Genomic DNA, 23,505 nt, shown 5'->3' with positions numbered 1-23,505 from the left:
AAATGCAGTTACATCACCGTTTGTACCAAACCGCTACAGTTAGTTTGAATAACTGAGCCCGATTTGTCCACGATTTTAGCATAATGGAAGTTTTTTCACCCAAATTCGCATGAATTTAGTGCACATGTTTATTTACCCGATTTTTACCCCCCCGAATTTAGAAAAAAATATTTCCCGAAAACTTCAGGCTCTAGTCATCATTCATCGCTGTTTCAGAGCTTTTAGTACAGTATCTGTGATTGACTTTGACATATGATCATGTTGTGAGAACACGCGTCAGAGATGACATACTTAGTCCATAACGTGAAAAGCCTGACTCTGGGCACAACTAGGGGGACAGGACAAACACATACTTAGGACACATTCGCATACTTCTAGCGCCAATACACAGAACATTAGCGTTAATAAACGTGTTAATCGGATTCCTCATATGCATGGCATCCTTTCACCTTCTCGTTCCCCCATTCCCACCACTGCCAACGTGTGCACCACATTCTCTGCTGGCGGAGATATGCCTCAGTGACCGTAGCTCTTTTGTCGTCTCGGAGTATAATTAGATACGCAATTTTAGATAATTTAAGAGGTGCCTATCAAAATACAATGAAATTAGGCAGCGCAAGGTCATACAGCGTACAATCCTCATTTTGTTTACACTTTCGGTACTGCCGTTCTAGGGCTGCACTGTTAAACAGAGCACGTATCAGCCTCTCGGAGTCAGCCACTTCTTGCTGACTCGGTCGATAATTGTGTTCACAATAGTTGCACGCGCTATCGTGCAAGCTCAAGCACATCATTCGAGAGGACAAGTTTATGGCCCTCTCACAAAAAAGGCCATAATGTGTGCAGAGAAGTTTATCTAGAGTACTTGGACGTCAGCTGACAGATAACACCTCCTTTGTGCCACGTTTACGTTTCAGAACAAAGGTCATCCACACATGCATAATCTTGTATACCTAGGATCAAACAAGGACGTTGAGATATCTGACCCAATAGCATTAGAGTGTGTGTGTGTGGTGCTTCAGAGGGGAAGTCTACATCTCCAGCACAAACGGCAACAAGATTGCAGCAAATCGTACCGCTATCTTCTTGGAGCTTCTCCAATCCTTGGTCTGGTCCGAAAGGTCACAGCATGTCACCAGCATGCTCCGCAAGAGATTGTGGTGCTTCTGATTGTCGAAGTTGTAACCCTCTGCAAAGAAGAATATGTTTGTGAGGAATTGCATGCAAGAGGAGCACCAGCCCGAATGACGAAGGCAGGCAGGGTTCAGTGACTTTGAATTTTACGTGTTACTGCTGACAGTTTTCTAAGGTTAGCTTAGGAATTTATCTCATTAAATCAGGTACATAGGAATCTCCTGCATCACGTTGTCTGATTGGAACAGTCACATTGGAGAACCTGAGCTACTTCGCCTCTGCGTACGTTCTGCCTTAAAACATGTACATGCGTTAGCAGCATTCCTTACTTCCTGAGGGTCTGAGAAAAATTACGGAACAGGTCATCGCTGGGAATACAAATTTTTTGCACAATCTAGCATACAATTTTGTAGCCAAGGTAAAACAGTAGCATTTCACTGCATCTGCTCCCATGTGCAATTTACTAAACTGGTTTTGAAAATGACAACTAACACAGGAAATTGAAAAACTGCCTGGAAGAGAGATGCAGCACTGTGTCAGGTACCCAACATGTGTGTCGTGTAGGCAAGAAACTGCACGGTTTCACCACCTTTCTCACGGGTGACGTCATGCGTGGGACCACCGTTCGTGATGGTTAAGGCCCGGGTTTTCCGCGATTCCGCGAAATTTCACGGAATCCATCGCGGAATCCTTCGTTTGGCGCGGAATCCTTTATTTCGCTCGAAATTTCGCGGCGTTCCTCGGAATCCCGTTCCTCGCGGCGTTCCACGAAATCCCGCGGAAATCCAATTGGGTCGAAAGATGCGATTGGTGCGAGGTGGACAGTTACTACGTCGTGCGGCGACGCAGGAGAAGTATTGCACGCTCACGCGAAATAACGTCAGATAAGAGCGCGTGCTGCGCACGCTCGCAACTGCTCCAAGGTACACGGACCCTTTGACATATTTTCTCGCGTATTTTGCGCCATCGGATAATTTGCGCATCGCATATTTCTTTAGTTTAGCAGAAGCGTATACGAAGAGGGGAGTCAAGTCCTGTAGATCACATAAACAAAATACAGAAACCGACACTGAAGATTTCACTAAAATGAAGATAGCATTAAAAATGACAAAGTAAAAAGTCGCATAATATGCGCACCCGCGTTTTCGTGAGCGGATATTTGGCACCCGCGTCTCGGCGACCGTAGGCGATTACCTTTCGCAACGCTGTCAGTGCTACCGAAATCATATTGAGGTGATTTTGTTTGATTTTCGAGTGATGGTCCGCTGACGCGATGGACGATACTGTCACTCGAACCACGAAACGCGGAAAGAAACGCTGAACCCAGCGTTTCTTTCCGCAAACCTTACAGCACAATATGACAAGTTTGCGAACATGAAAGATGAAAGTCATGAAACATAGCGCGCTTTCGGTTCCCAAGTGCGGACTAGTGGCGTCCTCCAGCAGCGTCTCGACGTATTTCACCGGTATGAGCGGAACAAGGGCCGCCGTTTTGCCTTCCGACCGTCGGCGCTTGCGCGGTATTTGGGTGCTTCTTTTGCGCTCGCACAATGCAGTGGTAACGTCAGTACAGGCTGTACCGAAAGCCTATATGACCCACATACTAAAATTTTGAAATTTTTCGTCATTTGAATGTCGTAACGAATTAACGTTCCGAACGCAATTTGCGCACCCCTAAATTTTACGATTTTTCGGGAGAAAAGGTGCGCAAATTATGCGAGTAAATACGGTAATTGGGTTTTGGAATGGAATCAGGCTGTTTGCTCCGAATTTATCGCCTATTTCGATCAAGTATTTGTCAATTTCATAAACTTTGCAGACGCTGAAATATCTTTCAGCAGGTATAAAATGATTGTAGCTGACAACAGCATTCACTGTCAGAGGAGATCACAAGGTACCATGTAATGCTGAAGTTTATAAAATACTTTTTGTACCCACATTATCCAAAGAAATAGTGTTTCCCGTTACAAGCAGCCATTGACTCCTTGCCGCGGAAAATCGCGGAATTTACGAGTCAGTGCCGTGGAATTTTGAATTTGCCGCACCAGAAAACCAGGGGCTGATGGTGGAACATTCTCACTCATTAGTGCAGTGAAACAGCAGTCCTCGACGCTCTTGTTCAGCGCTTCTTTCATTGCACAGCAAAAATCTGTGCGCACACCTCAAAACTGTCGCAATTGCGAACAAAATCGCTCAATGCATGTTGGGCTTAAGGTCATGTGCATCTTTGCATCACCTCTCACAACAGTTAGTACAGTTTCAAGTGACTTTGTGGCATTATTGTCGTCCTAGTTGGCACTTTCAACACGCGGTCGCACGGCACCGGAGTTGGAGAAACTATATATCGAAATATCGTCACGTCCCACTCCTCGATTATCATTGTCAGCGCACGCGATGATTCTATTAAAAATCGCTGACTACCACATATCTGAAGGGAAAAAAAAAGTGTTCGAGACGAGGGTTATGGTTGTCCACGCAGTGCGGCACGGTGAACAGTGGTGTTCAGCTCAATACCAACAAAATTTCCATATTGAATCAGAATTTTTACCAAATTGTAGGCCTCACATGAATGTTCAGAGTTCATTGGCAACCAACTAAAGCCACGACTGTTCTACTATTCATGTTCGTCGCTGCTACCGCGAGGTGCAGATTCCAGCACACAGCCCACAACAGCTTTGTAGTATGCTGCTATGATATTTGAAAAAATTCAAATATTTTTACTTTTACGAATATTCGGTTCATATTCAAAATTTTGAACATTGACACACCTCTACTAGAAACTAGTTTTTCCAAAGAATAAATTGAAATTGATGTACACATTCAGGAGAATGCTGACTCACCTACAGCCATTTCTTTGAGTTCATCAATTATTCTGAAGTGGTGCGCCAAGTCAGTAGCAAGGATAACCTCTCTCATTTGGTCCAAGCATTCTGTGTACTCCTAACGTGCATAAGCATATAAAAATTAAGTCTTCATAAAATATGCAGAAACTGCTTACGAGTCTTACCTTCCTTGACAGGTTCTCAAAAATATTACACCCCTCTGTGTTCAATATTGCCATCGCTTGAGCAAAGTGGTGCCGCTGAGGATAAGAAATGCAAGTTGAATGAGAACATAGCCTGTTATCCTCTCTCTCTCTCTCTCAAAATGCACTTCCACAATCTACATACCTCCATGACTGAGCCTTCGGAACTGTACAATGATGCTAAAATTGATTTCTGCAAGTAAATAAAAATAAATTTCAGGTAATCTAGGAATACAGGTTAAATAAGGAAAAGTAGACTTACGGAGGTGAGCTGGAATGAATTGTTGGTACCCCTATGGTCCAGGTCATGACATAAGCAGGCCACAAAGAGAGCAAAAGCCTCAAGTTCTCTGAAATTAAGAAGCTTCGTAAGGACAAGAAACACAGCAACAAAAAAATATTTGTAGCGCGTTCTTATGCTAGTTCATAAAAATCACATATCTTGATGTTCAATTAATAAAGCCTGGTTTGTTTTAGGGATAAACCTAGTAAAACAGCTTTCACACTCAGATCTGCATCATCGTCACAAAGAGCCTAAAAAAAACTTGCCCTAAATGCAAATTCAGCCACCAATAGAGGCACTGGAGAACATTAGCCACTGTGCATTATAGGACCCTGTGTTTTCGGGTTTTATATTTTTTTGAAAATCGTGCGGGGGAGGGGGGCAAAAATTGGGTTTTATTTACGGAGCCGCAACACAGGGTTAAATCGGGTGATATTGGGTGGAGGAGTAAATTCTAAAGAAGAAGGAAAGCTGTCTTTTCAATTTTCCACCGGATATTGCTAGATTTTACCCAATTTTTGTGTCCCTGATTTACCGAAACCATAAGGCCAGAAAACACAAGGGGCTGGGAACAGAGGGTCTAGGCAAGTATGCTAGCACCCTGTAAAGGAGTTGAAAGATACTAACGTTAGGTAGGTGCCCATGAGGCTGAGATTCTTGAGGACAAGGTAGCAAAAGTGGGCGACAGCAAATGCGTGCATCCAATTGTGGTACGGAGGATCTCGATAACCTTTCTTCACCATCAGCACAAACCTTCAGAGTAGAAAGATGGCACATATATAACTCAATGGTACACATTGCTCAAGAACTTTAATTTATCTCATTATCTTGCATGATATAAAACAAAAGATGATCCTTACTTTGCCAGTGACTCCCTAGGAATTTTCCACCTGGCTGTAAAGCCTAGTTCATCGAACATTGTAATTACAACCTGGAAGATAGAGCAAGTGGAACGGAATGTCTTTATAGGGTAGGCAAGTTGAATGCGCAACATAATTAGAGCCTGAAGTTTTGAGTTTCATTCAATTCTTTCCCGACTTTGCACCCCGAATTGAAGGTTGCCTCTTTAGGGTGAAACCCCGACTTTTACCCGGCAAATTACCCGCATGGAGACGTCTGTACGAATGCAGACTAACTTGTTCGGCAGCAAATACCGTTACATCACCATTTCTACCAAACCAGTAACGTTATTTTGGGTGACTGGGCCTGATTTCTCCCCAAATTTAGCATACTGGGAAGCTTTTCCACCCAAATTTGCATTTATTTACCTCGTTTATTTACCAATTTTTACCCCCCCCTCGAATTTCGAAAAAAATACATGTTTCCCAAAAACTTCAGGCTCTACAAAATGCCTTAAACTAATGCCTTACCAGTGTGGTTGTCTTCTCTGGTATCACCCTTGGTGTGAATGAGAATTTTGAGAAGTCGGGATCATATGAGGATGACGGTGGGACCGGCTTGCTGACAAGTTGCTTTACATCTTCTTGTGAAACCTGTAGGATAGACACAGTGCAATATTGGTTTAGTCAGCTACAATTTCATTTCTAACTTGCTGCAAAAACAAAGAGGCATACTAACCAACATGTGGTACATCATGAGCTCATTGGATAATTTACTCCTGTGCTGAGCGTCCCGTACTTTCTTCCACATTAGAGACTGTTTTTGAAAAGAGAGATGGATGCTTTAGTACCACAAACCAATTTCCAAGGGCATTACAACGATACTTCGGAATCAAAAACACAACTGCCAACACTCCAAAAATAGGTTTAAAGTTTAAATAACAAGAACCCCAGGCTTACATGCATAATGCTAATGCCGCAGTATATGGAAAATGCCTTGGCCATCTCTTCATCGAAGAAGGTGAAATACTTTCCGTTCACTTTGTTACAGAGCTCTGCGACACCAATGACAGCTAAAGAGGAATAGAGATTGCATCTGAATCAATTCCCTATTGTAGCAGCACATCACATGTGCACACTAATGTTGTCTCCCTTTTTAAAAAGCTATGTGCAATGAACGACTACCTACCAGATTCATCCTTGATTGGAAAGCACAAGATATTCCTGAAACACACACACAAAAGCAAAGGTTTAGCAATAAAACTTGCACCTGCTTTCACATTGCACAGTCTCGAGGCACTAGACGAAAGGCATTGCTTTTGGATGCATCACGCGTTTCCTGCTCACCTCGTTTTAAAACCTGTGGTCTCGTCCATCTTTCTGTAGAAGAGTGGATGAGAGTAAGCGTCGCTGATGTTCAAGAGCTCGCCTTGAAAAGTAAGCAATATGAGTGTCACTTTTATCTCCCGCGACAATCAGAGACAATGACAACTTACCTGTTGTTGCAACGTAGCCAGCTATCCCTTGATTAGCAGGTATTCTGACTTCTGTCATTGTCTGCAACGCCGTTACAAAACAAGAGATAAATGACAAAAATATGGGAGATAGAACGGCGAAAGATATGTCCTTTTGCACATCTATCCTCTCTGGGAAACAAAACACAATGTTCACCTCAGAGCCGTCCTCAGCAAGATGTCCGTCAAACACCTTCGCAACCAGCTCATTCTGATCTTTGTCCAGCAAGAAGAGCGAACACCTTTGGAAATGCAATGCGAACGTTAAAAGCACGAAACATATGCTTTTATAGATGCTTATATATACACGCTTATTTATTTATTTATTTTATTATTAGAAAGTGCACATAACAGCTAAAAGACTTAAAATGTTGCACATAAAATAAAACACCATTCATCATCATTATATACATTTTATATATGCTTTTTTACATATGTACGTGGCCTGAATATATGCAAAAACACACTTTTACATATGTACCATCTTTGTACATATTTATGCATATAGCCTGAAGTTTTGGGGAAATATTTTTTTCCCAAATTCGGGGGGGGGGGGGGGATGGGGGGTAAAAATCGGGGAAGTAAACATGTGCTCTAAATTCATGCAAATTCGGGTGGAAAAACTTCCAGTATGCTAAATCTGGGGAGAAATTGGGCTCTATTACTCGAACGAATTGTACTGGTTTGGTACAAACGGTGTTGCAATTGTGTTTACTACCAAATAAACTAGTGTTCGTTCCTACAGATGTTTCAGTGAGGGCAATTGACCAGGTAATAATCGGGTTTCACCTTAAAGTGGGAACCTTCAATTCAGGATGCAAATTTGGGGAAAAATCGGGTTAAACCCTAGAACTTCAGGCTGTATTTATGCATAAATAGGGGTTGTCACGATGCCCTGTTGCACAAAGAAAACATGTGAGACACGCACCTTTCCGCTTTTGTTAGATTCCTTGCATCTGCCATGATCTCTCGAAGCAGCAACGTGACATCATCTGTACAGACAGAATGAAACATGATTTAGCTATTAGAAGATAAAGAAGCACTTCAAGCAGATGCAAGATATCGCAATAAATTTAAGGAATTGTCAGAACTTCTCGAATCTGAAGCTGGCAATCACGAAGCAGTATTTCACACGCTGCGAATATTTATGTGAGAAAGTGCAAAAAAAAAATGTTTCATGTTACCTACCAAGATGCGTGAAGAGGTTCTTGGCCACAGTAAGCAGAGACTAGAAAAGCGCGGAAGTAAAAAGTAAACCTCGGGTTCTACGGTACTTAAGAAGCAGCACCAAAAGCGGGAATGTGGTTTTACCTGACACTCCTCCCTTAGCCTCTTTTCCTCTTCGTAGACGGTAGACTTGAGAAGGCAGGGTGTGATACACTGAAAGCACTCTCTTAAGATAGCTTCGTCCTTTTTGGTGAAACTGAAAAATGAAACACAGAAAGAAAGTTCTAAGCGACATCTTTAAACAGTTGTCACAGGAAGACTTGGCATTGAGCAAAATTGGCTCTGACAACTGATTTCAACACAATGCGCTAAAGTGCAAGAGCACAGGGGTGGACAAGGGAAGTATTTTTCTCCATGGGCAGCTCTGTGAAAGAAAGCACTGCACTGGAGCAAGACACCTGCCTGCCAGCCCAATGTGCTTGAGCTTTCACTACATTGAGCTGATTGGGGTGATGGGTAGTACCCAAGTACTACTTTAAAAGTACATTTCAAACTGTGTGCTTTGCGCTCTACTTTAAGTACATACTTTATTACAATATTTTCCTATCATGCACTCCAATGCCCAACTGGCAATGCAAAGGATAATGGAAAATACCACTAGTATGTATAAATAACATACTAGTAGGCAAGATATAACAGATGTTGACAAAGACCATTACGGAACAAAAGCTGACGCATCAACACTCGATCGATCGCTGCCCATGTTTGCAATTTTTTGTGTGTTACTCCTAATGAGACAATACTATCTAGGTTGGATGTTCATCCTTATGGTGGGTACATGTGACCGAGCACAATGTACAGCGTGTAATGTGTACAAAGCATGTGATACAGATGTATACAGTCAACCCTCGATTTATGAACACCCTCGGTTCCCCGAAATATCGTTCATAAATCGAGGGATTCATAAATCGAAAATTTCTTTAGGTGATCACTATCGAGCAAATGGAACAGTATTTCCATGTTGGGATTGTGTTTATAATGCAATATATTGTGTAATTTTGCTTTCAACCATGTCTGGTGCTGTTATAGCGCATTCACACACTGTTTATTATTCAATACTAAATTGTTTAATTTTTCTTTGGACCATGCCTTGCGCTGTGTCAATCTTAGAAAGTAGAGATGTCAGCACATTCGCACTCGACTGGTCTCGGATTTCCTCCGGGATTTTTAACCTCCGTTAATTTACCTCCGGGTGACAGTGGCCACCTCATTGAAGAATTGAGGTCAGGAATACTTGGTCGCTCCTTGTGCGACTCCGGAAAAACCCGTTTGTTGTTCGGGTTTCCAGGGGTTAAGAACCAAGGGTGCGATACCTGGAAAACGTTTTGTCCGTTCCAGTGTCACTCATAAGACCACACGATAATCCCTTTGAAGGTTTCTGTTGACCTCGGAACTATCCGTTCATAAATTGAGGTCAAAAACGCTTGACAACTCCTAGTTGGTTCCCAGAAATTCCGTTCATTATTCGAATGTCGAGATTCATAAAACGAGGGGAAAAATGCGCGTAAAAAGTTTGGTTCCTCGCTCTCGTGTTCATAAAATGAGGGAATTCATAAATCGAAGGTTCATAAATCGAGGGTTGACTGTACTTGTTTGCTACGGGGCCTAAACTTGATTGATTGATTGATTAGGGCCTAAACTTACTCTTTTCCATTTGACTTATTCACCACGCAGGGCAGCATGACGACTCTATCTGTAAACTTGGGATGCACCACCGGGACACACAGCAGGGAGTGCAGCACAGAGCCGATCAGTCGGCTCACCTCATCTCTATGGTCCTACAACGAAATAATACAACAAAACATTTTGGAATACAATCAACTGCAGTCAATCAAACTCATTTTTGTAACATTCTGTAACGTATTCTCAAAAATAATGACAAAGTCTTGCTCTTACGTGATGAATATCATCTAAGCACAGTGGCCTCTTATCGGACAGTGCACAGCTGAAGCTATTGTTAACGGCCTGCAATGAAACAAAATAGGAGGAGGAGTTAATGGAACATTTTCGAGTCGTAACGGGAAGACCCAGGCATAATCAGTAATATCTGCAACTTCAAGCATTGCAGTCGTTTTGGAAGTGTAAAATCGTGAGAACCTACCGAGAATTTTGCCTGTTCTTCTAGAACCCGATCGCCTACAACCTGAATGTCGAAAACAGTAACAGAAAAACGTGAGACGCAGCAGGTCATTAGGAAGGCGACAGATAACGTGAACAGTATGAAAAACGCAGCTGTGCCTAAAATGGTCTGACATTGTCCAATACGACCATAGGGCAAGAAAAACTTACTTTACACAGCAACTCATCCTGGTCCTCGGACACCAAGAGAACAAAAGCATGCTCGCACGATGTTGTTCTTTGTAGCTGTAATATAAAGTGTAAGTATGCATTCAGGCAAAAATGTGTACTACATAATTTTCTGTACTACATAAATGAATACAAAAAAATCTACGTCCGTATAATACAAAAAAAATCTACTCACATATTCGTTGACTTTCAACTGGATATCTGTCGTGAGTGGATCATACAAGCTAGCTGGAATTGAAGTTAATTCTCGTAAGGACAAGTTCAACATCTTCGCACCAGTGTCGTGGCTCTGATACAACTGACATCTTTTAGGTCTTTGTAGTATTTTACAAGAAGTCTTACTTACCACATAATTGCAATAACCCCTGGGGGTCTGATTGCATTCCTTTGAAATGAGGCCACCTTTGCTTTCTGCAAAGACAGATAAGACAAAGTTAAGCACAGTAATACAGAGAATATATTTTGTGTGAAACATCAATATGATTATATTTGTTTGTGGGTTACTCGGGCAGAATCGTACCACTCCAATTCAACAACACTGCAAAAAAATATAGAATTAAAGAACCTGTGTCTTATATGTAACATCTTTAAGCACAAGAGTAAGGTCCTTACTTTTTTCGCAGAATTCTATGCAAGCAAAGGGAAAGAGGAAATTGAGAGAGAAAGTTTTAGACAAATGTGACTGTCATCTACAAAAAACCACAGTATTAGGGTCCAATCATGCACTGGTGCAAGACTGAGAGTCAAAGGAAGAGCAGCGCGATTGGTCGAATCACAATAGCTCCTTTGAGGGGCTCTGTCTTGCAAGTGAACAAGTGAAATGCGTTTAGTACAATGTTACTGTCACAAATCAATGTTAACTGCAAGAGAATATGTGTTTCAGGATGTTGAAACAGTTTTGTTCATGCTGTGCAAGAAACATGCATGAACTTCAGAGTTCAAACTAAAGAGTAATTGGGTGGCACATACTCCTTTCTACTCATACCTCTGTACATCTAGATACGACACTAACAACAGCACAAGCAGGGGCAAGCTCGCACAGCAAATTTAAAGAGCACAGAAAGCACATTAAAGGCACCTCATCCAAGGCTCCCGAAGGGTACAATGTGCAGTAACTTTCACATTTCCAGCGGACACAATTCACAAAATCGCGTCCAAATAATTGTATAAAAAATCAGGAGAGAACTCATTATGCCACAACAACAACGGTGTTACAATTCCGATTTCTAATGTGAACATAACAATAAAAAAAGACCTCTGCAGCGTAATTTGTTATGCAAATAACAGTACAGAGTGTTGCACAACCGCAGCTGCAGCCCGCCATCTGCTACAAACAGCACACATCGACGAAGCAACGACAAACACAGCAAGGCATTTTCCACGTCAAGGAAACAAGGAAACAGAACTGAATGAACGTGCACTCGTGTGACGTCACTTGCCCTAACACATGCTCGACGGGCACATGATCGTCTGCGCGAAAATTCGTGCAACAGCGTTCCACGCGCAAACTCGTCTGCTAACTTACCCCAATATGGATCCCATTTAACCGAATCTCTTTATTGGGCAGCATCACTTCAAAAAAGATAAACGTTCCATATCAGCAAATGTTCGGAAGCCTGAAGCGCAGTAGAATGCTATACGCGGCACACTTCTTCGATTTCATGTTTATGCACTGAATAAGGCTCGTGCACGTGAGCGTTTTTTTTTTTTTTTAATACTGGTACGACAAAATATCTTCATCGCGTGTACCGCAAGAGGAGCAAGTGCTCGAAGTGACTAGGACTGGGAGAACCGATAGGCCTAGCTTCTTGAGCACCAACGAAACCAATTCGTGCGTATTGAACTAATACTTCGTTGGCATCACATCAAGTCTAAAAGGAGGAAAGGAATATTCCGGTACCGATATGGAAGGTATCATGTTGGACATTGCAAGAGGACCATGTGCACGCAAAGGGGGAAACATACGATTCCTAGCAGAAAGCAATCGAAGTAACCATGCATCGATGAGCATGATAGCGCATTTCGCTCCCGTCAGGGGCGCATGCGGCGCTCCCGATTTCGAAACCAAAACTAGGTGAGACGCGTGTGATAACGTTACACGAGTGTGGTAACTTTTTCATAATCGCGGTCAGCCGAGTGGTTCCAAGTAGTCGAGAAAGAAGCAGAAGAAGAAGAAGAAGAAAAAGAAAAAAAGGAGTGCTGCGCGGTTGAAAATGCATAAAATGATCAAACTAACGCATACGTGGATGATCTCACTCCCCGATTGCCAGGATGTGATGGACGAAGGAACCTTTAATGGACTCCACGAGCTGACTTTAAGGGCATTGCCATTCGGAAGGAAGTATCTCATTGCACTTTGTACGAGACCTGCCGGAAATCGGGAGAACTTTCTGCACAGAGATTTTACTAAACTAGGGCGAAAAAAATAAAAAAATAAACATAGCGAAGAGCTGGAAAGGCGCCTTGCAACATACGAGAGACTTCCAGCATTTGACATTTTCCTGTGTATCCTTTTTCGCGCTTAAGCAACACGGTCATGTAAAATTCACAGGATGCGGAAGCACTCAGTACAAAACGTAGACAAAAACAAAAGCGGAGGAAAAAGTGCTCTGATGAAGAAAGCCAGAAAAACTCTCCAGCACATGCACAGCGTAGGAACGGTGATAGCTGCAGCAGGAAGTTACACAGGTTCGAAAGTTGGAAAGCAGACAAAAGATAAATGACTTCACCCAGTTTGTCTCTGCCACTGCACACACAAAGTCCATTCCTGCCACTTAGGAACTATGTCGTTCCAATTTCGAGGAAGGGTAGGGCGTTATTTCGACTTACCATCGCCACAGATCACTACTCGCGGCACTGCAAACTAATTTTCACTCGATATCGTCTTCATCACTGCATCCAGACCGAAAGAAAGTAGAAGAGACCGAGCGCCCGACCGGGACGCCGTGAGAAAAGCTGAGAACGACCTACGGCAGCAAAGTTCTCTTACTGCCTAGCAGGCACCTGTGTGCAGAAACGCAGACTATGTGGCGCCAGCGACGGCTGCTGCTTCCAGTTTCAAAGTCGCCGTCGTCTGCTCCCAGTTGGCGGACGACGCGAGGGGCTTCGCTGACGAATGCATAAACACGTAGGCAACGGCGATATGACGTTCCGAACACATCACGACGTGGAAGAAACAGTTACAAAACCTTTCTTTGGAGTTTTCCAGAAAAGAAGACTCATAAGCGCAGAGAGTGGAACTGTCGTCTGCTGAAGTTGCCTGCAGCGGCTTCACGTTTGCGAAATCTCGTATCGTTGTTGCTCTCCATTTCCCTTTTCCTCATCCGTTCGTTCATAACGTATCTTGTTGATCTCTTCTTGCCACATATGAGGTTCCTTTCACGCTGTCTACAAATGCCGTCTGCGATGGGTGGCAACAATGGTGATCAACAAGATTTTCCACAGCTCACTTAGAAATATCGCGGTGCCTTCTCCTTAAACCGAAGTGGAGCCATGATTCCAAGACACGTATCATTCATTTCCACCCCGTCGTTGCGATGTTCATAATTGTTTCCAAAACAGACCCCCCCCCCCCCCTCCCCCATTATTTTTTCTCGTTTTTTCGCTGAACCGAAACAAGAACAGACATGTCGTCTGCCAAAAACGGTTTCTACAGAAAGCACACACACTGATGTCCGCACAAATGCAACACTTACAAACACAAAAAGGTCGCTGTTTTGCTTCGTTTGCTCCCACTAACCCACAAATCGAATGCAGCCAACAGTGCTTTCGCGCTGTTACTTAGCACCCCAGCAAATCTAGCGCCACCATCGCCAGTGGTGCGCACCTGAATTTGGAAGCAAGGTTAAAACCGAAACTACGTCACTTACATGAAAGCGTAGAACGCCTTGCAGTAGACATACTTCGCGGAGTATCCCATTGCGACTCACTGAATGAAGAAAAACTTTCATGACTGACTGAGAGAGGACGGGAAGCGGGGAAGTTCTTTTATCGCTGTGACGACACACGCACGAGTTGGCAGAGAGCACACTTACTCTCTTTCCCCGGGAGTTTCCATCTCAAGCATGATCTCGAGCGACTGCGCGGCGCAGAAATACGATGGCGGTTCTGATAACCACAGAGGGACCGCGTGCGTTAACTTTACACCAGTAACCTTCGGTCGCGCGGTTGTGGACTTTGAGACTTATTATTACGTCACATGGAGAATTCCCCACGAGCGCGTGCGTGCCGCCACGCTCATTGGTTGTTGTGGGTCGAGTGAATGTGAGGAGTGACTACAGTGACGCAGTTGATATAGGAGAGGACGCATAAAAGAATGCTTAGAGACGAGCGCGAAATGGAGAGAGGCAAATGTGATTGTATTCCTGAATAATGATGGCCTTGGAACGTTTGTATGGGGCTGGGAAGGGCTCAGTGGTGGGCAAAGTTCTTCGAACGTGCCCCACTGCTGGGGCATTGACGACATGCTTTCTAATAAGCTTCACGAGCGAAGTCTTATTAGGGAATTAAATATTAGCAAATGAGCTTAACTATCCGTCAGGCCATTATCGTAATTAATTTTGGCGAAATATGCTGGCGGCATAACGTCATACCTTAAAAATTCGACTGTGATTGGGCTGTGTGAATAGCCATTTAAAATCCCGAAGCGAGTACGAGGCGAATAGTTTCATCCTCGAACCGAATACTTTCTCCGTATGCGGACGAGGGTCCTCCCAAGGAGGTATCCTCCCTTGTGGTGTTTCTCTTTTTACTTGCCTCTCCACTTACAATTCAGCAGTTAGGGGATATTCGAAGACTGGCGTGATAGGTATACACAGAAGAAACCTTGCGCCCTTTAACCTTGAAATGCCCCCCCCCCCCTCTTGTTAAGAAGAGGAACCAATGAGGTCGTTACACACGGGCAACAGCGGAGAGAGGGAAGCTGGGGAGCTCCTCAGACAGCTGACTTACTTGCACAGCGTATTCGTTTGCCGATATAAGATGTAAAGAAAAAGTGAGCAAGTTGCACCGTCAATATTCGATAACTTGCCCGAAAACGAAACATTTCCGAACGCAACCGTCAGGGTAACGGTTCTACCTGCGCCCTGGTCACGCTCTAAAGAATAATGCGGGGTATCCCCAACAGCCTTGAGAGCACACAATACATGACAGGTCTGCCATTTCCTCACAATGCACTAACGACACTCACGACACAACTCCACGTCACACTATACACAGGGAGGATTCGTCACGAGCCGCACACAATGCCACACCTGCGCCTGATAACCCACTTTCCTGACGCAAGCACAATCCAATTTTTGTAATCAATATATCGAAAAATGGGAAGATATATCTGATAGGCGGCTTCATCGTATACGTGTGTTCGTACTTTTCTCTGTGAAAATTTAATGGCAAATCGGGGTTCTTGTAAGCAAGGACAGGTAACCTTTTGATTAATTAACTAATTATTTAAGTATATCTAATAATAAGTTTTAAAAATTCATAGTTTCATGCGATTACTTTAATTTTGGTTGGTTGACTATTAATTAATCGTATATCATTAATTTAATCCTGCAGCAAACTGCAGCGCCAAAACGACCACATAAACGATCGGAAACATATAAATTCTACTTCAGACGCTGATATAATCTTATCTAATCTACTTCAAAAGCTGCTCCAGATCGACAGGTGGAGTTCCCCAGCCACCGTTTCTCTCTCTCTATTTCGTTTCTTTCTTTCTCTTTCTTTCTTTTTTTTTTTTTTTTTTTTGTGCAGCGAGCGGTACTGATTCGTTGCGAGGAAAATATTCTCTCACACTATATACGCAATCTATATTACATATCGGTGGGTCCTTGACTTCCAAATCACTGATAAGAGGTTGTTTGCTGATGCCGCGGAAAATAACTGGACTTATTTACATGGGAGAGCATCCAAGCATGTCGGTCGAACAATTCAGGTGCGTTTGAATCGGAAAGAAGGTCTGTTTGGCCTCCGGAGTCCGCGTGAGGCTCCTACGTGATCACAACAGAACCATTCATACGTCAATGGAGTTGTCATTGATGAAGCGGAGGGGAAACCCCGCAAACAATGCAGTTTGGCGGGTGCAAGGGGTTTGTGTACAAAAGTGCATTGTGGTAAATTACGCGATGAAAGGTGGAAGTCACTGAAAAGGTTAGCCAGCTGTAGGACTCGAACCCACATCTTCTGGATTACAGACGCGAGTTGTCACCCTGCTTGATGCCTGGTTTTTCAATGTGTGTTCGTCTCGAACGGACAACGTACAATGCAGAGAAGTCGGAGTCCAGTTGACAGAGCGACACATGCTGTAGTCGATTAACAAACTGTGGAGGGAGTAATGCGCTGGAAAGCACAAAAGCCTCTCCTATATCACGACGCCATAAATTGACCTTTGGCTCCCAATGGCTCGGCTATTTGCTTCGTTGGCGCTTCGTTGCGTTGACCCTTTTACAGGTGCGTTTTTCTTTGGGGGGGGGGGGGGGGGGGGGGGGGGCAAAGATGGCTCTTTGGAAAAAGAGGGAGAGAAGAAAAAGGAAGAGACAAAGGTCCATATATATATATATATATATTAAAAAAGAACACAATGACCGAGACTAGTAACGACAAGAAACAATTGCGTACAGGGCTGCGAAGTTTACGAATAGACGGCTAAGAAATAAGTTTAGTTTGCAGACGACGAACTTAGAGCAAAACGGAGGAATTCACGTGTCTTTTTTTTTCTTCTTTACTTCCGCGTTAGCGCCACGAAGCAACTGTGGCTATGAGCGGCGTACAGACGTGGACAGATGGAGAGAGTACAGCAGGAAGGAGTGGGGGACAGGGGGAGGGGGGTTAGTATGCATCCTGGGCCGACTTCAGGGGGAACTGTGGCGACATTCGTCTGGAAAGTCTTTGGAAAACCCGGGGAAAACCTCAGACAGCACAGCTAGTGACAGATTCGCACCCGTGTCACCTCCCGGTCTCTTCGTGGAAGGTAGTCATCCTATAACCACTGTACAGTGCTGGACAAAAGTTTATGGAACGCGCGAGCGGTGTATTTTCGCCTCCGTGCGACACCCTGGCGGCGAGCGGAAGCGGGCCAGTTCACTCGTTCACAGGGATGGGCGAGTGCGCTGGTTGCGACACACTGAGGTAGTTTCGGAATCAGTTGAATGTGCCGGCGAAGTGTTTTGGATTGGTGTCACTACCGGCGCACTCCTTTCCTCCCTCTGAACGAATGAACGAGCCCGCTTCCGGCCGCCGCCAGGGTGTCGCACCGAGGAGAAAATACATCGCTCGCGCGTTCCGTAAACTTTTGTCCAGCACTGTACCACGGGAGCTAGTATGTGTCTCGTTTCTTTCTTTTTTGTTTTTCCTGCTTTTGAACCATTATTCCAGTAACGGTCTTTTTCTAATAACCGCGCACATCAGTGAAACCTATGTTTGACGATTCGACCCCTGTTTTTAACACCATCAACCTTTCTAGGGGAAGTTGCAGTTGAAGGAAAATGCAACTGCAACTGTGGAAGATGAAAATACGCATCCACGTTTTGCCACGCCATGTACGGAAGGCAGTTCCCCCATGTCAAACTCATGTATATGCCGCGGCACGTACAGGTATTCATTCCTCGAACTGATTATCCCACACATATAGTCTCGAAGCAATGCTTCTTAGAAACCAGGAAGGTGCATGGCTCTCAGGTTGTGGCACATCCGCGTCCGCCTTGGCGTCTTAACTCGTCCGATGACAGATTACAGATTTAGGCATGGAACGTCGGTCGTTCATGGAACACGATAACCGTGTGTACAGCACGCGGCAAAGGCCAGCACCAGAATAGCAGACAACATGAAGGCGTGGCATCGGCCACACAAGATGGTCGCTTTATTTTTAGTTGGTACAAGCAGGGGCGTGATTGAGAGGGCTGAGGTTGACTAGCTGGTCCCTCTAGCACGGCACGTGTAGGATGGGGGGGGGGGTAAAAGGGGGGGCAGCGCCTCGGTAACGTTTCGTAATAAGCTCGGTAAGATTCGCCAACACGAGTTCGATTCCTGTTGAAATGAAAGAACTGATGTTCTGAGGCTGGAACAACATAGAAGGGACAAATACATACAAAGCCTCAAAGACCTTTTCCTAAGAAATTAACTTTTCACATTTGCCTAAGAAATTAACGATGCAATCCAGAAGATGTGGGTTCGAGTCCTACAGCTAGCTAACCTTTTCAGTGACTTTCATCTTTAATCGATTCCTGTGTTTTTACTACTATCACGCCGTATTCTGTGCTGATTAGTTGTCGAAATTTCGGAGCCGTCGGCGTTCGGGCTCAGTGGAACTGGTTCGGGTGAAATCATGTGACGAACCCGTGAATGACGGTTATTTCGAGACCGCCACGGAAAGGAAGGTTAATCATGTCAAAAAAAGATAACACATGGATTGGATTGGATTGCATTCGATTGGATGGATAAATGACCGAACAATACGAAGAATATGGATTAAAGGAGTTTGAGACGGGGAAGTAAAGGAATAAAATAAGACTATTAAACGACAGAGTCCATAAGCTAGTCAGAACCGCAACTTGGGCTTGCTGGTAACCGACTCAGGGATCGACTGACATAGAGGCTCCATCTACTAACAGAGGTTTACCGAAAGACCCGGTCATAAAGGCGCTTGTGCACACGCTCTACCTCGGATGCCTCGGATACTGTGTTTGTTCTGGGGTCAAAGTTATCGACTCTACACTGCTCCACTAAGCCGACCGGCCGACTGAGCCGACATCTGCTTCAAGCAGCAAATGTTCCGGAAATGTCTGCGTTGAACACCGGTTGCTTGCAGTGTGGAGCCCACAGCCCGATGACCTTCGCGACACTGAAATGCATGGCCGCCAACTCCAGCTGTTAATGACCGAAGGGTTTACGTTGTCCTTCCTATGTGTTCCAGCCTCAGAACATCAATTGCCATCATGTTACGTTTTTTTGTTCGCGTACATCTAAATGTCAAAGGAATTACAACTGTTCATTGTTTTGTTTATTCGGGAACACACGGAGGTCGCAGGACGCTAGCACGACGTAGACACAGCAACAAGTTTATTCTGATGATGATATCACGACGTGTTTTATTATTAGTCTTTTGTTAGGTCTTTTAGTTATTTATTTCGGTACTTTTTTGTATTGTTAAGTCTGTAGACGATGCCCCATGTGGGCTGTCAATCAATGTCCGTTTATAGTAAATCGTCTAAGATTTTCTTTTTAATCTTTCTTGCGTGTCTTCGCTTGACACACCTCGCATCCACCTCAGCAAAACCGGAGCCGCGCGGCGTGCAGAGGCATGGCAGCCTTTCGTCACTTTGTACTCGTTGGCAAGACCTCATCCACCCCACATCACCTCCTCTCCCTCTTCATCGTGATTTTGTGTCGCCCAAACATACACACACACACCTCCATGAAGGCAGTCTGGTGCCGGGAATAAACGCACGAGGCTCTTTCGTCATCCAGCGTATTTCCTACAACGCATTTCGGACGATAAACAAACCGACCCTTTCGCCGTTCCTCCTTACCCGCTCCCCCGTCACCTGACATTTGCCCTCTCCTTCACAAAGCACGAGATAAAAAGCTGGTGGTCGATGAAGGCAACTCGGTATGAAGGTGACGTCATCTATATCCACAAAATTTTATTGAAACGCCGTTGACGTGCCGGGAATTTGTAAATTTGAAAGCCATTCGGCAAAAGGAAAGCGATTTTACGGGAACATGAAATGTCGGAGATTACGTTTTAATTCAACTCCGTAAGGGGAATTTGCTCCTGACGGGAAGCGCAACTGCGCGGAAGCAACTTTATTCTCAGTTTCTCTCCTTCTCAAATCAGCCTTCTCGTTGTCCGACGCAACTGCATGCCCCGGTCGAGGGGTATATAGGGGTATATACAAACTAGGGTATATACAAAACAGGGGTATATACAAACAAGGGGTATATACCCCTTGTTTGACGTCGAAACATCGTAAAATGTTGTTCCTGGAATTCTTTATGCCGTGTTGCGGCTCTGCAATTGTTGTTACTGCGATGTTATAGCATACCAAATTCAGCAGCTTTACAGTCGTTCGGCAAAGTATAAAGTCTCGATAGTGAGTTTTAGTATAACGTACGCCGTCGCCTTTGCGTACGCAAGGGATGGCGTGGTGGTCCTGCGCAATTGCGCAAAACTCTGCTTGTGTCTTGCGCGCGCGCGCGGAACCACCAACGCTATCCCTTACGTACGCAAAGCCGATAGCGTACGATGTAGTAAAACTCGCTAATGAAAACCGGGCTCGTAACTGGGACGAATGCCGCGGCATCCACTTTTGACGCGAAGGAGAACCTCGTAAAACATGAATATAGAGGAGGGACGTCACGGCCGAGTTCCATAAAAACGCTGAACAGCAAAAGTTGCATCACCTCAAACTGCCAAGTTCGACGACACGGCAATATATAATTACGCGCCGTTCTGACGATAAACTACGTCGCAAATCTTTGGGTGCTCGAGACCCTAAGTCTGCCGCGCGCGCGCTACATTTCTGGGAATCATTTCAGACTCATTAGAAAGCCATAAAACTAAGAGGCAACAAAGATACTATGAAGCCGGCCCCTCGCCACATGAGCCAATGTAAACAAGCCACGAGGAAGGAGAGAGAGAGAGAAAAAGAAAGATGGATAGCGAGCAAAAGAGTTCGAGGAAGGGGAGGGGAAGGAAAGGTTGATCTGGACGGAGACCAATTTTCATAATCGCAGACGGTTGCCGGATCGAGGCGCCGACCGACAGACGCCTCACGGCTTTGAGGAGCTGCCAATTTTCACGAGCGCACGCAACGCACGATGAACAAAGTATACTCGGATTGCTTCTGCATCATGTGTTGGTCATGTGCATGTATCCGTCACACATGCCGAAACAGCAGAGCACGTGACTATACCGTAATCTCTCCGTAAGGTCTTCCTTTGACGGCGAAGGCTACTGACCTAAAGATGCGGTTTTCCCCGAGAGATAAGGTTGGAAACCATATGCCACGTAAACACCGAGCCGAACCAGACTAGAGAGCTTCCGAAACGTGAGGCGACTGACACTGAAGAATGACGTCACGATCCAGGAGAAAAAAAAAAGTATCCTCTTGTGCCTGTACGAAACCGAAACCAGGGGGACCAGACGACGCTGACTCCCTGGTGTTAGATCTGCAACGAAGACAGAGACCCACGGAGACAAGGCTATCAAGTTTAAGTTTACGTGAACTATTTAAGCGCATTTATAGGAGACGTTTCGGTCACTCTGTGCAGGACCCCTTTAAAAGCGTTGTGACACTTTGATATCTGTGATACATTACACGACGTACGCATTATGCGTCAGAGGAACCAGAACCGCGGCCATTCCCATTGGGGAAGTCATGTGCGACAGCGCATGACTAGAGGTGAGGTGACAGCGGATAAGATTGACAGCATCCGGGCATGTCAGATCCACGACCGCATCTACAACAGCGGCGACTGATATAGATGTACATATTCACGCATCCGCGGTTGCGTTAGTAGGAAAAAATCTGCACGACGAAAATGTCATGTTACAAACGTTTTTTCGGCATACGAACTTTCTCAGCAAACATCATCCACGGTTGCCACAGTATGGCACAGTTGTCCAATAATAGTTAGTTAAAGGCACAGCAATGCAAGGGATGGCACACTTTGGATTCACTTGCGTGCACTCAATTATGGCTCCCCTGAACTGGAGGCACTAATTCTTATTTGCGCGCGACACGCGGTATAAGCTCATTCGGTCTGCGCGCGGTTTCCAAAACGCTTCATTTGCACCCGCAAACGGCGCGGCTATAACCGCATCCGAGCATGCCTCTACACGTGACCTTCCCATTGGCTGGGACACCCGCAGTGACGTCAGAGCTGGGTGAAGTCCGGTATTCGCCACGCCGGCTTACTACGTGTCTATAACTCGCTTTGCTGTAAAATTTGGAATTCAGAGCCACAACGATAATCACCCCTTCCATCCATTTGGCATACCGTGGAAGAAATGTCGCAACCCATTTTACCACCCAGTATAGGCTCCAGCGACGTGGGAAACTTTTTCACTTCGACGCTTTTTAGCAGCTTTTTAGCAAATATGGTGACGTCATCAGGGTTTTGGAGAACTTGCAACACGGGAAACTGGAGCGATCTCGATCGGAGGCTGACGGCATGCTATGGAATCTTTCGCAAGTCCTACGATGACTTGCACTCCTTGAACTTTCTGAGCTTTTTCGAGTCTCCATCCTCGGTACACGCAACTAGTATGGCGCCTATGCGGGATCAAAAGGTGTCGCTACGAAATAGGTTTAACTCCCAAGGCTGTGAGCCGGACTGTAGCAATTAAATTAACGTTCGGGATAAATGGCTTCGCCGGGCACTGCAATCGTTGTCCTCCGAGGCAGTGGGGAGTGCCGCGAACGAACACCTGCGATACGCGTCTTCGTCGGCACCCGTGTATGCTGACAAGTGTACAGGTTCGGGGAATGCAGCGCTACTCTGGGAATTTTTAATTTGGGAATTTTGGGGGGAATTCGTCCACTCGCATCCAAAATTAACGTAGATGAACGATAAGGTCTACCGTCACGCACGCTTTACGCCAAAGCATATCCATTTCGCGTGCTCGGAGACATGAATCACTATTAGCTCCGCGTCCACGTCAAAAATAACTTTTGAGACTGCGCCACACCTTGATGGGCCAGCTCGCAACTTAAATATAAAAAGAAAAGAAAACGAAAAGGAAAGGAAATCCAATGCCAGGGGCTAAATGCTGTTCCCCAAGTTTTACGTCTGACAGACGCGCATGCTATAGAACTCGTATAGGGGTCCTTTACGGCGTTCAAATGATTCCTTGTTGGCTTTGGGAGGGGAGTTGTATCCGACAGCAACTTACGTGAAGATGTCAAAAGTAAAATTTCATGTAGCACACCGCCGCAGTTTTTTAGATGAACAAGAAAAAAAAAAAGGAAAAAAAAAAAGGCAGCGTGTTTCCAACAGCAACAGCATCCGGTTCCGGTTACGTAAGCATGAGTTACCGCATCTTGGCAAGCGTCACAAGGGTGTACTACCGAGATAAAGATGATTGAGGGCCGTTTCGAGATATGTCGACCAGTCTTGTCTTGAGTCGGTGGCTTGATTGGTTGCAGGACAGAAGGACAGAACGTTTCAGGAAAG

General features: G+C 44.8%; 1 protein-coding gene across 11 annotated transcripts in view; it reads right to left on the bottom strand.

The window, feature by feature from the left end:
- The window catches only part of LOC135394754 (cGMP-dependent 3',5'-cyclic phosphodiesterase-like), a 164,307-nt gene that overhangs the window by 5,328 nt on the left and 135,474 nt on the right, over positions 1-23,505 (bottom strand). Inside the window, exons 1-26 of one of the 11 annotated variants that reach the window (XM_064625685.1) lie at positions 12,230-12,333; positions 11,855-11,901; positions 10,942-10,956; positions 10,676-10,740; positions 10,505-10,557; positions 10,312-10,386; positions 10,124-10,165; positions 9,919-9,987; positions 9,667-9,800; positions 8,107-8,218; positions 7,984-8,023; positions 7,724-7,787; positions 6,953-7,037; positions 6,778-6,838; positions 6,629-6,710; positions 6,471-6,505; positions 6,242-6,354; positions 6,021-6,098; positions 5,813-5,935; positions 5,303-5,373; positions 5,070-5,195; positions 4,422-4,509; positions 4,305-4,352; positions 4,142-4,216; positions 3,975-4,074; positions 1,077-1,189 (exon numbers count right to left, since the gene is read on the bottom strand). In XM_064625685.1, coding sequence (XP_064481755.1) covers positions 1,077-1,189; positions 3,975-4,074; positions 4,142-4,216; positions 4,305-4,352; positions 4,422-4,509; positions 5,070-5,195; positions 5,303-5,373; positions 5,813-5,935; positions 6,021-6,098; positions 6,242-6,354; positions 6,471-6,505; positions 6,629-6,710; positions 6,778-6,838; positions 6,953-7,037; positions 7,724-7,787; positions 7,984-8,023; positions 8,107-8,218; positions 9,667-9,800; positions 9,919-9,987; positions 10,124-10,165; positions 10,312-10,386; positions 10,505-10,557; positions 10,676-10,740; positions 10,942-10,956; positions 11,855-11,871 — 1,884 coding nt within the window. In that variant the 5' untranslated portion in view covers positions 11,872-11,901; positions 12,230-12,333. Of the gene's footprint in view, positions 1-1,076; positions 1,190-3,974; positions 4,075-4,141; positions 4,217-4,304; positions 4,353-4,421; positions 4,510-5,069; positions 5,196-5,302; positions 5,374-5,812; positions 5,936-6,020; positions 6,099-6,241; positions 6,355-6,470; positions 6,506-6,628; positions 6,711-6,777; positions 6,839-6,952; positions 7,038-7,723; positions 7,788-7,983; positions 8,024-8,106; positions 8,219-9,666; positions 9,801-9,918; positions 9,988-10,123; positions 10,166-10,311; positions 10,387-10,504; positions 10,558-10,675; positions 10,741-10,941; positions 10,957-11,407; positions 11,536-11,584; positions 11,735-11,854; positions 11,902-12,229; positions 12,350-13,158; positions 13,312-14,198; positions 14,315-14,363; positions 14,383-23,505 lie in introns of those variants that run through there. The other 10 variants (XM_064625684.1, XM_064625683.1, XM_064625687.1 and 7 more) reach the window with 10 other exon arrangements.

Source organism: Ornithodoros turicata, chromosome 5, assembly GCF_037126465.1.
Source record: "Ornithodoros turicata isolate Travis chromosome 5, ASM3712646v1, whole genome shotgun sequence".
In the NCBI taxonomy this organism is placed as follows: domain Eukaryota; kingdom Metazoa; phylum Arthropoda; class Arachnida; order Ixodida; family Argasidae; genus Ornithodoros; species Ornithodoros turicata.
The sequence above is the reverse complement of the archived record's forward strand: the minus strand, read 5'-3'. Positions and strand labels throughout refer to the sequence as shown.